A 16,200-nucleotide genomic window follows, 5' to 3' on the forward strand; every position below is an offset into this window, starting at 1 on the left:
TGTTTTCATTCAAATTCTCTTCTTTTCATTCTAATTCCGTTGTTTTCATTCAAATTCTGTTGTTTTTATTCAAATGCCTTTGTTTTCATTCAAATTCTGTTATTTTCATTCAAATGCTGTTCTTCTCATTCTAATTCTTTTGTTTTCATTTCAATTCTGTTGTTTTCATTCAAATTCCCGTGCTTTCATTCTAATGCTTTTGTTTTCATTAAAATTGCATTCTTTTCATTCAAATTCCATTCTTTTGATTCCAATTCTTTTGTTTTCATTCAAATTCTGTTCTTTTCATTCAAATTTCATTCTTTTCCTTTAAATTCTGTTGCTTTCATTCAAATTCTGTTCTTTTCATTCAAATTCTATTGTTTGTTCTCAAATTGTGTTCTTTTCATTCTAATTCTTTTGTTTTCATTTAAAATCTTAAAATTCAAATTCGATTCTTCTCATTCTAATTCTGTTCTTTTCATTTCAATTGCGTTGTTTTCATTCAAATTCCGGTGCTTTCATTCCAGTTTTTTTTGTTTTCATTCAAATTACGTTCTTTTCATTCAAATTCCATTGTTTTCATTCTAATTCCGTTGTTTTCATTCAAATTCTCTTCTTTTCATTCTAATTCCGTTGTTTTCATTCAAATTCTGTTGTTTTTATTCAAATGCAGTTCTTCTCATTCTAATTCTACTCTTTTCATTTTAATTCCGTTGTTTTCATTCAAATACTGTTCTTTTCATTCAAATTCTGTAGTTTTCATTCAAATACTGTTATTTTCATTCAAATGCTGTTCTTCTCATTCTAATTCTTTTCATTTCATTTTAATTCCGTTGTTTTCATTCAAATTCCCGTGCTTTCATTCTAATGCTTTTGTTTTCATTCAAATTGCGTTCTTTTTATTCAAATTCCATTCGTTTTCTTTAAATTCCGTTGCTTTCATTCAAATACTATTCTTTTCATTCAAATTCTTTTGTTTTCATTCAAATTCTGTTCTTCTCATTCTAATTATTTTCTTTTCATTTTACTTGCGTTGTTTTCATTCAAATTCCGGTGCTTTCATTCTATTTTTTTTGGTTTTCATTCAGATTACGTTCTTTTTATTCAAATTCTGTTCCTTTCATTCTAATTCTTGTGTTTTCATTCAAAATTTGTTCTTTTCATTCACATTCCGTTGTTTTCATTCAACTTCGATTCTTCTCATTCTAATTCTGTTCTTTTCATTTTAATTCCGTTGTTTTCATTCAAATTCCGGTGCTTTCATTCTAATTCCGTTGTTTTCCTTCAAATTCCATTCTTTTCCTTTAAATTCCATTGCTTTCATTCAAATACTGTTCTTTTCATTCCAATTCCGGTGTTTATATTCTAATTTTTTTGTTTTCAATCCAATTTCGTTCTTTTCATTCAAATTCCATTGTTTTCATTCTAAATCCATTGTTTTCATTCAAATTCTGTTATCTTTATTCAAATTCTGTTCTTCTCATTCTAATTCTACTCTTTTAATTCAAATTCTGTTGTTTTCATTCAAATGCTGTTCTTTTCATTCTAATTCCGTTGTTTTCATTCAAATTCTGTTGTTTTTATTCAAATGCTGTTCTTCTCATTCTAATTCTACTCTTTTTATTCAAATTCTTTTGTTTTCATTCAAATTCTGTTCTTCTCATTCTAATTCTTTTCTTTTCATTTTAATTCCGTTGTTTTCATTCAAATTCCGGTGCTTTCATTCTATTTTTTTCTCTTTTCATTCAAATTCTGTTCTTTTCATTCAAATTCCATTCTTTTCCTTTAAATTCCATTGTTTTTATTCAAAATCTGTTCTTTTCATTCACATTCCATTGTTTTCATTCAAATTCTATTGTTTGTTCTCAAATTCTGTTCTTTTCATTTTAATTCTGTTCCTTTCATTCAAATTCCGGTGCTTTCATTCTAATTGTTTTTTGTTTTCATTCAAATTCCATTGTTTTCATTCTAATTCCATTGTTTTCATTCAAATTCTCTTCTTTTCATTCTAATTCCGTTGTTTTCATTCAAATTCTGTTGTTTTCATTCTATTTTTTTTGTTTTCATTCAAATTACGTTCTTTTCATTCAAATTACGTTCTTTTCATTTTAATTCCGTTGTTTTCATTCAAATTCTCTTCTTTTCATTCTAATTCCGTTGTTTTCATTCAAATTCTGTTGTTTTTATTCAAATGCTATTCTTCTCATTCTAATTCTACTCTTTTTATTCACATTCTTTAGTTTTCATTCAAATTGCGTTCTTTTGATTCTAATTCTTTTGTTTTCATTTAAATTCCATTCTTTTCCTTTAAATTATGTTGCTTTCATTCAAATTCTGTTCTTTTCATTCAAATTCTGTTCTTTTCATTCTAATTCCGTTGTTTTCATTCAAATTCTGTTGTTTTTATTCAAATGCAGTTCTTCTCATTCTAATTCTACTCTTTTCATTTTAATTCCGTTGTTTTCATTCAAATACTGTTCTTTTCATTCAAATTCTGTAGTTTTCATTCAAATACTGTTCTTTTCATTCAAATTCTGTAGTTTTCATTCAAATACTGTTCTTTTCATTTTAATTCCGTTGTTTTCATTCAAATTCCCGTGCTTTCATTCTATTTTTTTTTTGTTTTCATTCAAATTCCGTTCTTGTCATTCAAATTCCGTTGTTTTCATTCTAATTCCGTTGTTTTCATTCAAATTCTCTTCTTTTCATTCTAATTATGTTGTTTTCATTCAAATTCTGTTATTTTTATTCAAATGCTGTTCTTCTCATTCTAATTCTACTCTTTTTATCCAAATTCTGTTGTTTTCATTCAAATTCTGTTCTTTTCATTCTAATTCTACTCTTTTTATTCAAATTAATTTGTTTTCATTCTAATTCTTTTCATTCTAATTCCGTTGCTTTCATTCAAATTCGATTCTTCTCATTCTAATTCTGTTCTTTTCATTTTAATTGCGTTGTTTTCATTCAAATTCCAGTGCTTTCATTCTAATTCCTTTGTTTTCATTCAAATTCTCTTCTTTTCATTCTAATTCCTTTGTTTTCATTCAAATTCTCTTCTTTTCATTCTAATTCCGTTGTTTTCATTCAAATTCTACTCTTTTCATTTTAATTCCGTTGTTTTCATTCAAATACTGTTCTTTTCATTCAAATTCTGTAGTTTTCATTCAAATACTGTTCTTTTCATTCAAATTCTGTAGTTTTCATTCAAATACTGTTCTTTTCATTTTAATTCCGTTGTTTTCATTCAAATTCCCGTGCTTTCAATCTAACCCTTTTGTTTTCATTCAAATTGCGTTCTTTTCATTCAAATTCCATTCTTTTCCTTTAAATTCCGTTGCTTTCATTCAAAATCTGTCCTTTTCATTCACATTCTGTTGTTTTCATTCAAATACGATTCTTCTCATTCTAATTCTGTTCTTTTCATTTCAATTCCGTTGTTTTCATTCAAATTCCGGTGCTTTCATTCTAATTCCTTTGTTTTCATTCAAATTAGATTCTTTTCATTCTAATTCCGTTGTTTTCATTCAAATTCCCGTGCTTTCATTCAAATTCCATTGTTTTCATTCAAATTGCGTTCTTTTCATTCAAATTCCATTCTTTTGATTCTAATTCTGTTGTTTTCATTCAAATACAGTTCTTTCCATTCAAATTCTGTTCTTTTCATTCTAATTCTTGTGTTTTCATTCAAAATCTGTTCTTTTCATTCTAATTCCTTTGTTTTCATTCAAATTCTCTTCTTTTCATTCTAATTCCGTTGTTTTCATTCAAATTCTGTTGTTTTCATTCAAATTCTGTTCTTTTCATTCTAATTCTACTCTTTTTATTCAAATTAATTTGTTTTCATTCTAATTCTTTTCATTCTAATTCCGTTGCTTTCATTCAAATACTGTTCTTTTCATTCAAATTCTGTAGTTTTCATTCAAATACTGTTCTTTTCATTTTAATTCCGTTGTTTTCATTCAAATTCCCGTGCTTTCAATCTAACCCTTTTGTTTTCATTCAAATTGCGTTCTTTTCATTCAAATTCCATTCTTTGATTCTGTTCTTTTCATTCAAATTCCATTCTTTTCCTTTAAATTCCGTTGCTTTCATTCAAAATCTGTCCTTTTCATTCACATTCTGTTGTTTTCATTCAAATACGATTCTTCTCATTGTAATTCTGTTCTTTTCATTTCAATTCCGTTGTTTTCATTCAAATTCCGGTGCTTTCATTCTAATTCCTTTGTTTTCATTCAAATTAGATTCTTTTCATTCAAATTCCATTCTTTTGATTCTAATTCTGTTGTTTTCATTCAAATACAGTTCTTTCCATTCAAATTCTGTTCTTTTCATTCACATTCTTTTGTTTTCATTCAAATTCGATTCTTCTCATTCTAATTCTGTTCTTTTCATTTTAATTCCGTTGTTTTCATTCAAATTCCGGTGCTTTCATTCTATTTTTTTTTTGTTTTCATTCAAATTCCGTTCTTGTCATTCAAATTCCGTTGTTTTCATTCTAATTCCGTTGTTTTCATTCAAATTCTCTTCTTTTCATTCTAATTATGTTGTTTTCATTCAAATTCTGTTATTTTTATTCAAATGCTGTTCTTCTCATTCTAATTCTACTCTTTTTATCCAAATTCTGTTGTTTTCATTCAAATTCTGTTCTTTTCATTCTAATTCTACTCTTTTTATTCAAATTAATTTGTTTTCATTCTAATTCTTTTCATTCAAATTCCGTTGCTTTCATTCAAATACTGTTCTTTCATTCAAATACTGTTCTTTTCATTCACATTCTTTTGTTTTCATTCAAATTCTGTTCTTCTCATTCTAATTCTGTTCTTTTCATTTTAATTGCGTTGTTTTCATTCAAATTCCGGTGCTTTCATTCTAATTCCTTTGTTTTCATTCAAATTCTCTTCTTTTCATTCTAATTCCTTTGTTTTCATTCAAATTCTCTTCTTTTCATTCTAATTCCGTTGTTTTCATTCAAATTCTGTTGTTTTCATTGAAATGCTGTTCTTCTCATTCTAATTCTCCTCTTTTCATTTTAATTTCGTTTTTTTCATTCAAATTCCCCGTGCTTTCATTCTAATGCTTTTGTTTTCATTCAAATTGCATTCTTTTCATTCTTATTCTTTTGTTTTCATTCAAATTCTGCTCTTTTCATTCAAATTCTATTGTTTGTTTTCAAATTCTGTCCTTTTCATTCTAATTCCGTTGTTTTCATTCAAATTCTGTTCTTTTCATTCTAATTCTGTTCTTTTCATTCTAATTCTTTTGTTTTCATTCAAATTCCGGTGCTTTCATTCTAATTCCTTTGTTTTCATTCAAATTCTCTTCTTTTCATTCTAATTCCGTTGTTTTCATTCAAATTCTGTTGTTTTCATTCAAATGCTGTTCTTCTCATTCAAATTCTGTTCTTTTCATTTTAATTCCGTTGTTTTCATTCAAATTCCCGTGCTTTCATTCTAACGGTGTGTTCACACCGAACGCGATGGACGCGAATAGAGCGTCAGGTTTACATGTAAAGTCAATGGAAAGGCGCGATGACGCGCGATTGCGGGTCCCGCGAAAATTCGGAAGCAGATTTGCGTCGCGAAAACGCCAAAACGCGTGAAACGCGCGTCAGTGTAGCGCGTCAGGCGCGTTTGACGCGCGAAACGCGCGTCAGTGTAGCGCGTCAGGCGCGTTTGACGCGCGAATAAAACCACGCGCGTGAGTTTTTGTGTTGCACTTTGTGCATACGCGCGTTTCGCGTCTACCGCTCGAGTTGGAAAAATCTGAACTCCAGCGTCAAATCGCGCCGCGACAACCAATCAGGAGCCTGGTGACGTGGCTCTGACCTAGGTCAAAGGGGCAGATCCAGCCAAAGCCCTTCATTCTTCATTCAGTATGGAGGAAAAGCTGATCAGCGCCGTGGCTAACCACCCCGAGCTATATGATGCCAGCTCCTATTTCTACCGAGACAGGAATAAAAAGGACCTAGCTTGGAGACACATAAGTGAGGAGATCGGGCAACCTGGTAAGTTCATTCCTTCTTCTTTTTAATTTTCAGACTGACCCGATGAAGCCGTGCAAAAGCTAGCAAGCGCGCCTACTGTCCCGCGATTTTCCCACTGTTGTACAAATACCTTTCCGCTAACCAGATAATGCGTTTATTCAGAGGACATCTGCAGGAGAAAGTGGAAGAGCCTCAGGGACACATATAATAAGGAGAAGAGGTCAGAGAAGGAGAAGAGGAGTGGGTCTGCAGCAGGATCGGGGAGGAGATGGAAGTTCTTCGCGGTCATGGGGTTTCTGGACCCCTTCCTCACCCCGCGGGAGACCAGCGGTAATATGGTGCGGACCGTGGAGAACTTCTCCCCCGAGGACCAGGGACAGCCCGAAGAGGCAGCAGGGGAGTGTCAGTCAGAAGGTATGTTTACAATTAATTAATGTAGGCAGTTAATTTATGCGTGTTGTCATACAGGAATATATTTTGTTTATTAATAAACAGTATAAAGTAGTCCCGCTGTTCATCCGTCACTGCCTCGCCTTTTCGCTGATTTTTTTTATTGCACCGTACAGCTTTCAACGATGCGCATTGCATTCTGCAGCCCAAATGACAAATCTCCTCCGTGTCGTGTCTCCTGCGCTTGCCAAACTTATCATGTTTGGTTTTGATAACCATCACTTCAAATAGAAAAAAACAGCACAAAAACACTCATAACTATGACCCTCATTCGGAAATAGACACCTGCACCGGGAGCAAAAAAGGCGCACAAAAGTGGCGCCGCAGACGGAGAAAAAGCGCGGCATAATACTTTTACGTTTTAAAATCGACAAAGGTTTGCACTTTGAGAATCAACTTGTGAGAACTGTGACTACTGTTCATGTGCTGCAATAAATGGGAGACCACTGTATATAATAATAAGTATATAATAATATAATATTCTCTATGACTATTGTCTTCAACCTGTTAACATTTAATATTGTCTTGATAGAGTCAAGTTATCATGCAGCAGAGTCCTCCCCTGTTGCTTCTCCTGACTCCCCAGTCCCTGGTCCCTCCACTCCTGCTGCTGCACCCACAGGTATGAACATCAAGCACTGATAGCTTTTTACTTGCTTGGATTCCCTTGTGATCACCTTTACTAAATATCTACAACCAATCTGTTCATATCCTGGTTTTTTTCAATTTTGAAAATGACAATCTAGTAGCAGCCTTCTCATTTCTTTGTGGTGTTTTGTTCTGTTTTTTACAGGCCCACAGAGGAGGAGAGCTCGAAGGCGGTCGAGGGAAGGGTCCCAGGATGGTCCATCGGCGGTGGAGCTGGCTATCCTGGAGTCCCTAAAGAGGCCACGCCCGTCTGCAACAGAGTATTTCCTCCTCGGCCTTGTTCCTGCTCTGGAGAGCATGCCGCCTCAGACACGAGAATTCGTGAAATTCCAAATTCATAAATTAGTTTTTGACAACAGCACAGCTGTGCTAAATTTGGAAACATTGGACCCTAATGATCAGTAGTTTTCTGATGAGGCAGCAGCTCTCCAGGGCAGAAACAATGTTCTTATTCTTCTCCTCCTTCTCCCCTGAGGCTCTTCCACTCCAAGCTGGGTCCTTTTTATTCCTCTCTCTCTGTAAATAGTTAAATTTCATATATTTATGTTGAATCTTTTTATTACTGAATTTATATATTTTATCAAATAAACATTTATAATGACAAATGTCTCTGTTCTACTACACAGCAAATATTGGCACCCGACTTGACACAAGTAGAATTTATTTCATATTATACTAATGACAAAATATACTGATACAGTGGGATGCAAAAGTTTGGGCAACCTTGTTAATAGCCATCATTGTCCTGTACAAATCGTTATTTGTCACAATTTAAATTGTCAGTTAAATACATCATATAGGAGACACACAGTGATATTTGAGAAGTGAAATGCAGTTCACTGGATTTACAGAAAGTGTGCAATAACTTTACACTAAATAAAGCAGGTGCATATATTGGCAACACATAAAAAGAGAAATAACATAAATATGTAGTGTATATCAATGTGTGTGTCTCCTATATGATATATGTAATTGACATTTTTTACTGTAACCAATTCATACAGGAAAATAATGACTATTAATAAGGTTGCTCAAACTTTTGCATCACACTGGTTATAGGAACATAGTGAAGACAAGTTACTTAAGAGAATAAAGAGAGGTTAGGTTATTTTGGAGTAGAGATCCATTTATTAAGAAAATTTTAAAAAGGAGAAAGTTCCCTTGTAGTTGTGGAACATGGATCCTGAGTTGGGGGGTGCCTTCGTCTGGACGTGCTTCCCATCCAGAGCTCCACAACAGAGGGGGAAGTTCCAGCGCTCCTGGAATCCCTCTGCGATGGACCGCCAGTCTTCAGTTGAAGGCACAGCCGTGAAATCGTCCACTAGACAGTCCCAGATGGCCGTCGCTACCTGGGGGATGATCTGGCTCACCATACCTATGACACCACAGCCATGCTATCATTCAACCACTGATAACAGCATAAATCGAATTAAATTAAATCGGGACTTGATGAGACCATCTGAGTATCACTAGAAATATTATAAACAGTACCAGTTTGCTATCGGTAAACACCGAGAGCATTCACTGTTAGCATAGCACATCCATGTTAGCAGTGTATAAACGATAGTTTATACACGCCGACAGCATTCACTGTTATAGCACATCCATGTTAGCAGTGTATACACGATACACTGATAACATGGATGTGCTATGCCATCAGTAAACGCCGACAGCATTCACTGTTAGCATAGCACATCCATGTTAGCAGTGTATAAACGATAGTTTATACACGCCGACAGCATTCACTGTTATAGCACATCCATGTTAGCAGTGTATACACGATACACTGCTAACATGGATGTGCTATGCCATCAGTAAACGCCGACAGCATTCACTGTTAGCATAGCACATCCATGTTAGCAGTGTATAAACGATAGTTTATACACGCCGACAGCATTCACTGTTATAGCACATCCATGTTAGCAGTGTATACACGATACACTGATAACATGGATGTGCTATGCCATCAGTAAACGCCGACAGCATTCACTGTTAGCATAGCACATCCATGTTAGCAGTGTATAAACGATAGTTTATACACGCCGACAGCATTCACTGTTATAGCACATCCATGTTAGCAGTGTATACACGATACACTGCTAACATGGATGTGCTATGCCATCAGTAAACGCCGACAGCATTCACTGTTAGCATAGCACATCCATGTTAGCAGTGTATAAATGGATGGTTTAGCATATATTAGCACAGGTATCAATAAAGGACTACCGTATTGACCACTTTTACTAACCTCAGGCAGACGGACAGGCGCTCTGCAGGTGGGATTGAGCGCCTGTAATTGGTGTCTAGGCGGGCGATTCTGGGACCGACGCGGGAAAGCAGGTCCTCAAACTGGCCGGGTGACAGACGATGATATCGCTGGAATCTGCCGTCATCCAGGCGCAGCTCCTGGAGCAAATGGTGAAACTCACCAAACTGCTCACGCGCCTGGAGGACTTGATGGACCCAGGTACGGCGAGGACGTCTTTTACGCTGCTGCTCTGCTCTCCACAGTACATAGAGAAGGGAGACTCTCTCTTGAAGCGCTAGCTCGATAGCTGCCATCTTGCAAAACCAGGTCTGGCACAACTCCCTCCCACATTCCTCCCACATTTCCGGTTCACGCGCGTCACGCGCGTCAAGACGCGCGATGGATTTTTCTTGGACACGCGTTGAGACGCGAATGTACACGCGTCAAATTAGGGGCGTTTGGGGCGTTTTATTCGCGTCCATCGCGTTCGGTGTGAACACACCGTAATGCTTTTCTTTTCATTCAAATTCCATTCTTTTGATTCTAATTCTTTTTTTCATTCAAATTCTGTTCTTTTCATTCAAATTCCATTCTTTTGATTCTAATTCTTTTTTTCATTCAAATTCTGTTCTTTTCATTTAAATTCCATTCTTTTCCTTTAAATTCCGTTGCTTTCATTCAAATACTGTTCTTTCCATTCAAATTCTGTTCTTTTCATTCTAATTCTTTTGTTTTCATTCAAAATCTGTCCTTTTCATTCACATTCGATTCTTCTCATTCTATTTCTGTTCGTTTCATTTTAATTCCGTTGTTTTCATTCAAATTCTGTTGTTTTCATTGAAATGCTGTTCTTCTCATTCTAATTCTCCTCTTTTCATTTTAATTTCGTTTTTTTCATTCAAATTCCCCGTGCTTTCATTCTAATGCTTTTGTTTTCATTCAAATTGCATTCTTTTCATTCTTATTCTTTTGTTTTCATTCAAATTCTGCTCTTTTCATTCAAATTCTATTGTTTGTTTTCAAATTCTGTCCTTTTCATTCTAATTCCGTTGTTTTCATTCAAATTCTGTTCTTTTCATTCTAATTCTGTTCTTTTCATTCTAATTCTTTTGTTTTCATTCAAATTCCGGTGCTTTCATTCTAATTCCTTTGTTTTCATTCAAATTCTCTTCTTTTCATTCTAATTCCGTTGTTTTCATTCAAATTCTGTTGTTTTCATTCAAATGCTGTTCTTCTCATTCAAATTCTGTTCTTTTCATTTTAATTCCGTTGTTTTCATTCAAATTCCCGTGCTTTCATTCTAACGGTGTGTTCACACCGAACGCGATGGACGCGAATAGAGCGTCAGGTTTACATGTAAAGTCAATGGAAAGGCGCGATGACGCGCGATTGCGGGTCCCGCGAAAATTCGGAAGCAGATTTGCGTCGCGAAAACGCCAAAACGCGTGAAACGCGCGTCAGTGTAGCGCGTCAGGCGCGTTTGACGCGCGAAACGCGCGTCAGTGTAGCGCGTCAGGCGCGTTTGACGCGCGAATAAAACCACGCGCGTGAGTTTTTGTGTTGCACTTTGTGCATACGCGCGTTTCGCGTCTACCGCTCGAGTTGGAAAAATCTGAACTCCAGCGTCAAATCGCGCCGCGACAACCAATCAGGAGCCTGGTGACGTGGCTCTGACCTAGGTCAAAGGGGCAGATCCAGCCAAAGCCCTTCATTCTTCATTCAGTATGGAGGAAAAGCTGATCAGCGCCGTGGCTAACCACCCCGAGCTATATGATGCCAGCTCCTATTTCTACCGAGACAGGAATAAAAAGGACCTAGCTTGGAGACACATAAGTGAGGAGATCGGGCAACCTGGTAAGTTCATTCCTTCTTCTTTTTAATTTTCAGACTGACCCGATGAAGCCGTGCAAAAGCTAGCAAGCGCGCCTACTGTCCCGCGATTTTCCCACTGTTGTACAAATACCTTTCCGCTAACCAGATAATGCGTTTATTCAGAGGACATCTGCAGGAGAAAGTGGAAGAGCCTCAGGGACACATATAATAAGGAGAAGAGGTCAGAGAAGGAGAAGAGGAGTGGGTCTGCAGCAGGATCGGGGAGGAGATGGAAGTTCTTCGCGGTCATGGGGTTTCTGGACCCCTTCCTCACCCCGCGGGAGACCAGCGGTAATATGGTGCGGACCGTGGAGAACTTCTCCCCCGAGGACCAGGGACAGCCCGAAGAGGCAGCAGGGGAGTGTCAGTCAGAAGGTATGTTTACAATTAATTAATGTAGGCAGTTAATTTATGCGTGTTGTCATACAGGAATATATTTTGTTTATTAATAAACAGTATAAAGTAGTCCCGCTGTTCATCCGTCACTGCCTCGCCTTTTCGCTGATTTTTTTTATTGCACCGTACAGCTTTCAACGATGCGCATTGCATTCTGCAGCCCAAATGACAAATCTCCTCCGTGTCGTGTCTCCTGCGCTTGCCAAACTTATCATGTTTGGTTTTGATAACCATCACTTCAAATAGAAAAAAACAGCACAAAAACACTCATAACTATGACCCTCATTCGGAAATAGACACCTGCACCGGGAGCAAAAAAGGCGCACAAAAGTGGCGCCGCAGACGGAGAAAAAGCGCGGCATAATACTTTTACGTTTTAAAATCGACAAAGGTTTGCACTTTGAGAATCAACTTGTGAGAACTGTGACTACTGTTCATGTGCTGCAATAAATGGGAGACCACTGTATATAATAATAAGTATATAATAATATAATATTCTCTATGACTATTGTCTTCAACCTGTTAACATTTAATATTGTCTTGATAGAGTCAAGTTATCATGCAGCAGAGTCCTCCCCTGTTGCTTCTCCTGACTCCCCAGTCCCTGGTCCCTCCACTCCTGCTGCTGCACCCACAGGTATGAACATCAAGCACTGATAGCTTTTTACTTGCTTGGATTCCCTTGTGATCACCTTTACTAAATATCTACAACCAATCTGTTCATATCCTGGTTTTTTTCAATTTTGAAAATGACAATCTAGTAGCAGCCTTCTCATTTCTTTGTGGTGTTTTGTTCTGTTTTTTACAGGCCCACAGAGGAGGAGAGCTCGAAGGCGGTCGAGGGAAGGGTCCCAGGATGGTCCATCGGCGGTGGAGCTGGCTATCCTGGAGTCCCTAAAGAGGCCACGCCCGTCTGCAACAGAGTATTTCCTCCTCGGCCTTGTTCCTGCTCTGGAGAGCATGCCGCCTCAGACACGAGAATTCGTGAAATTCCAAATTCATAAATTAGTTTTTGACAACAGCACAGCTGTGCTAAATTTGGAAACATTGGACCCTAATGATCAGTAGTTTTCTGATGAGGCAGCAGCTCTCCAGGGCAGAAACAATGTTCTTATTCTTCTCCTCCTTCTCCCCTGAGGCTCTTCCACTCCAAGCTGGGTCCTTTTTATTCCTCTCTCTCTGTAAATAGTTAAATTTCATATATTTATGTTGAATCTTTTTATTACTGAATTTATATATTTTATCAAATAAACATTTATAATGACAAATGTCTCTGTTCTACTACACAGCAAATATTGGCACCCGACTTGACACAAGTAGAATTTATTTCATATTATACTAATGACAAAATATACTGATACAGTGGGATGCAAAAGTTTGGGCAACCTTGTTAATAGCCATCATTGTCCTGTACAAATCGTTATTTGTCACAATTTAAATTGTCAGTTAAATACATCATATAGGAGACACACAGTGATATTTGAGAAGTGAAATGCAGTTCACTGGATTTACAGAAAGTGTGCAATAACTTTACACTAAATAAAGCAGGTGCATATATTGGCAACACATAAAAAGAGAAATAACATAAATATGTAGTGTATATCAATGTGTGTGTCTCCTATATGATATATGTAATTGACATTTTTTACTGTAACCAATTCATACAGGAAAATAATGACTATTAATAAGGTTGCTCAAACTTTTGCATCACACTGGTTATAGGAACATAGTGAAGACAAGTTACTTAAGAGAATAAAGAGAGGTTAGGTTATTTTGGAGTAGAGATCCATTTATTAAGAAAATTTTAAAAAGGAGAAAGTTCCCTTGTAGTTGTGGAACATGGATCCTGAGTTGGGGGGTGCCTTCGTCTGGACGTGCTTCCCATCCAGAGCTCCACAACAGAGGGGGAAGTTCCAGCGCTCCTGGAATCCCTCTGCGATGGACCGCCAGTCTTCAGTTGAAGGCACAGCCGTGAAATCGTCCACTAGACAGTCCCAGATGGCCGTCGCTACCTGGGGGATGATCTGGCTCACCATACCTATGACACCACAGCCATGCTATCATTCAACCACTGATAACAGCATAAATCGAATTAAATTAAATCGGGACTTGATGAGACCATCTGAGTATCACTAGAAATATTATAAACAGTACCAGTTTGCTATCGGTAAACACCGAGAGCATTCACTGTTAGCATAGCACATCCATGTTAGCAGTGTATAAACGATAGTTTATACACGCCGACAGCATTCACTGTTATAGCACATCCATGTTAGCAGTGTATACACGATACACTGATAACATGGATGTGCTATGCCATCAGTAAACGCCGACAGCATTCACTGTTAGCATAGCACATCCATGTTAGCAGTGTATAAACGATAGTTTATACACGCCGACAGCATTCACTGTTATAGCACATCCATGTTAGCAGTGTATACACGATACACTGCTAACATGGATGTGCTATGCCATCAGTAAACGCCGACAGCATTCACTGTTAGCATAGCACATCCATGTTAGCAGTGTATAAACGATAGTTTATACACGCCGACAGCATTCACTGTTATAGCACATCCATGTTAGCAGTGTATACACGATACACTGATAACATGGATGTGCTATGCCATCAGTAAACGCCGACAGCATTCACTGTTAGCATAGCACATCCATGTTAGCAGTGTATAAACGATAGTTTATACACGCCGACAGCATTCACTGTTATAGCACATCCATGTTAGCAGTGTATACACGATACACTGCTAACATGGATGTGCTATGCCATCAGTAAACGCCGACAGCATTCACTGTTAGCATAGCACATCCATGTTAGCAGTGTATAAATGGATGGTTTAGCATATATTAGCACAGGTATCAATAAAGGACTACCGTATTGACCACTTTTACTAACCTCAGGCAGACGGACAGGCGCTCTGCAGGTGGGATTGAGCGCCTGTAATTGGTGTCTAGGCGGGCGATTCTGGGACCGACGCGGGAAAGCAGGTCCTCAAACTGGCCGGGTGACAGACGATGATATCGCTGGAATCTGCCGTCATCCAGGCGCAGCTCCTGGAGCAAATGGTGAAACTCACCAAACTGCTCACGCGCCTGGAGGACTTGATGGACCCAGGTACGGCGAGGACGTCTTTTACGCTGCTGCTCTGCTCTCCACAGTACATAGAGAAGGGAGACTCTCTCTTGAAGCGCTAGCTCGATAGCTGCCATCTTGCAAAACCAGGTCTGGCACAACTCCCTCCCACATTCCTCCCACATTTCCGGTTCACGCGCGTCACGCGCGTCAAGACGCGCGATGGATTTTTCTTGGACACGCGTTGAGACGCGAATGTACACGCGTCAAATTAGGGGCGTTTGGGGCGTTTTATTCGCGTCCATCGCGTTCGGTGTGAACACACCGTAATGCTTTTCTTTTCATTCAAATTCCATTCTTTTGATTCTAATTCTTTTTTTCATTCAAATTCTGTTCTTTTCATTCAAATTCCATTCTTTTGATTCTAATTCTTTTTTTCATTCAAATTCTGTTCTTTTCATTTAAATTCCATTCTTTTCCTTTAAATTCCGTTGCTTTCATTCAAATACTGTTCTTTCCATTCAAATTCTGTTCTTTTCATTCTAATTCTTTTGTTTTCATTCAAAATCTGTCCTTTTCATTCACATTCGATTCTTCTCATTCTATTTCTGTTCGTTTCATTTTAATTCCGTTGTTTTCATTCAAATTCTGTTGTTTTTATTCCATTTCTTTTTTAAGGAGCCGTTCGCAACTCTACTAACTAACCTTATGAATAAAAGAAAGTTCACTACCAGTAACATCATAGCACCCACCCAGCTGTACTGTATAAAAACTCTGTCAAGCTGGCTAGAACGCAGTACGAGTTATTGTAACTGACGGTAAAAAGTCAGCACAACGAAAATAAACTCCACCTAAACTTGGTATATATCTGACCCAGATAGACTGCAGGTCATAACTTCTTACCTGAAGTTCAGTTCACCTGACACTCGGACCGGCGGCTGCCTCGGGTCTCTCCTCCTGCCTCACCTTCCCTCATCCACCTGCTGGCCTCTGTGGAAGCCCCACCATAGACACCACCAAACAACTGAGTTATTTTTACACATCGACCTGCATCTGGCCAATCCACCACCTCTCATTGTTCATGCCATTACAAAAAAAATAAAAAATAAGTCACCGGGCATATGCCCGGTATGCCCGATGGCCAGTCCAGCTATGTTTACCTGCAACCAAATCTGCAGCTCCATACAGCAATGTTACGACTTAGATTATATCTTATAACTCATAACTCTTATGTTAGCTGCCCTCAGTAGCATACTGTCTGATATATTCCACGGCTGCAATAATTCTTTAAGTGTTATTCTTTCCTTGGGATTCTAATTTCACCGAAGTTTACTAAACTCAACAAACTTAATATTACTTACCGGGACATTTATTCTGTCCTCATTTTCTTTCACCGAAAAATTGTTTCCTGCAGTGCCGTCTTTCGTGCTTGGCTCTCCTACCTTTGCTAACGTGATGCACATAGCGCAGAAACCGATGCTACATTCACTTACACTCGGATATCTGAGCTTCACCGTAAAAACATAATCGTAC

General features: G+C 37.5%; 2 protein-coding genes and 2 long non-coding RNA genes across 4 annotated transcripts; 2 read left to right on the forward strand and 2 right to left on the reverse strand.

The window, feature by feature from the left end:
• Nucleotides 1-5,442: 5,442 nt before the first annotated feature.
• LOC146680306 (uncharacterized) lies at nucleotides 5,443-7,567 on the forward strand. The gene is made up of 4 exons (XM_085449257.1): nucleotides 5,443-5,986; nucleotides 6,128-6,379; nucleotides 6,948-7,037; nucleotides 7,209-7,567. Exons 1-4 carry the CDS (start codon nucleotides 5,857-5,859, stop codon nucleotides 7,466-7,468), a joined length of 732 nt encoding a protein of 243 aa, XP_085305383.1. The 5' UTR covers nucleotides 5,443-5,856; the 3' UTR covers nucleotides 7,469-7,567.
• A 601-nt stretch (nucleotides 7,568-8,168) lies between these two features.
• On the reverse strand, nucleotides 8,169-9,659 carry LOC146680307 (uncharacterized). Its single transcript, XR_014918164.1, has 2 exons — nucleotides 9,312-9,659; nucleotides 8,169-8,438 (listed from the first exon to the last, which is right to left on the reverse strand). It is a non-coding gene; the product is annotated as an uncharacterized LOC146680307 (long non-coding RNA).
• A 959-nt stretch (nucleotides 9,660-10,618) lies between these two features.
• On the forward strand, nucleotides 10,619-12,746 carry LOC146680308 (uncharacterized). Its single transcript, XM_085449259.1, has 4 exons — nucleotides 10,619-11,165; nucleotides 11,307-11,558; nucleotides 12,127-12,216; nucleotides 12,388-12,746. The coding sequence occupies exons 1-4, from the start codon at nucleotides 11,036-11,038 to the stop codon at nucleotides 12,645-12,647; spliced, it is 732 nt and encodes a 243-aa protein (XP_085305385.1). The 5' UTR covers nucleotides 10,619-11,035; the 3' UTR covers nucleotides 12,648-12,746.
• A 601-nt stretch (nucleotides 12,747-13,347) lies between these two features.
• On the reverse strand, nucleotides 13,348-14,838 carry LOC146680309 (uncharacterized). The gene is made up of 2 exons (XR_014918165.1): nucleotides 14,491-14,838; nucleotides 13,348-13,617 (listed from the first exon to the last, which is right to left on the reverse strand). It is a non-coding gene; the product is annotated as an uncharacterized LOC146680309 (long non-coding RNA).
• Nucleotides 14,839-16,200: the final 1,362 nt, after the last annotated feature.

The sequence above is a fragment of the Copadichromis virginalis genome, linkage group LG23 (assembly GCF_057382275.1).
Source record: "Copadichromis virginalis isolate Kocher_CV1m ecotype Utaka linkage group LG23, C_Virginalis_male_GT1.1, whole genome shotgun sequence".
Taxonomy (NCBI): Eukaryota; Metazoa; Chordata; class Actinopteri; order Cichliformes; family Cichlidae; genus Copadichromis; species Copadichromis virginalis.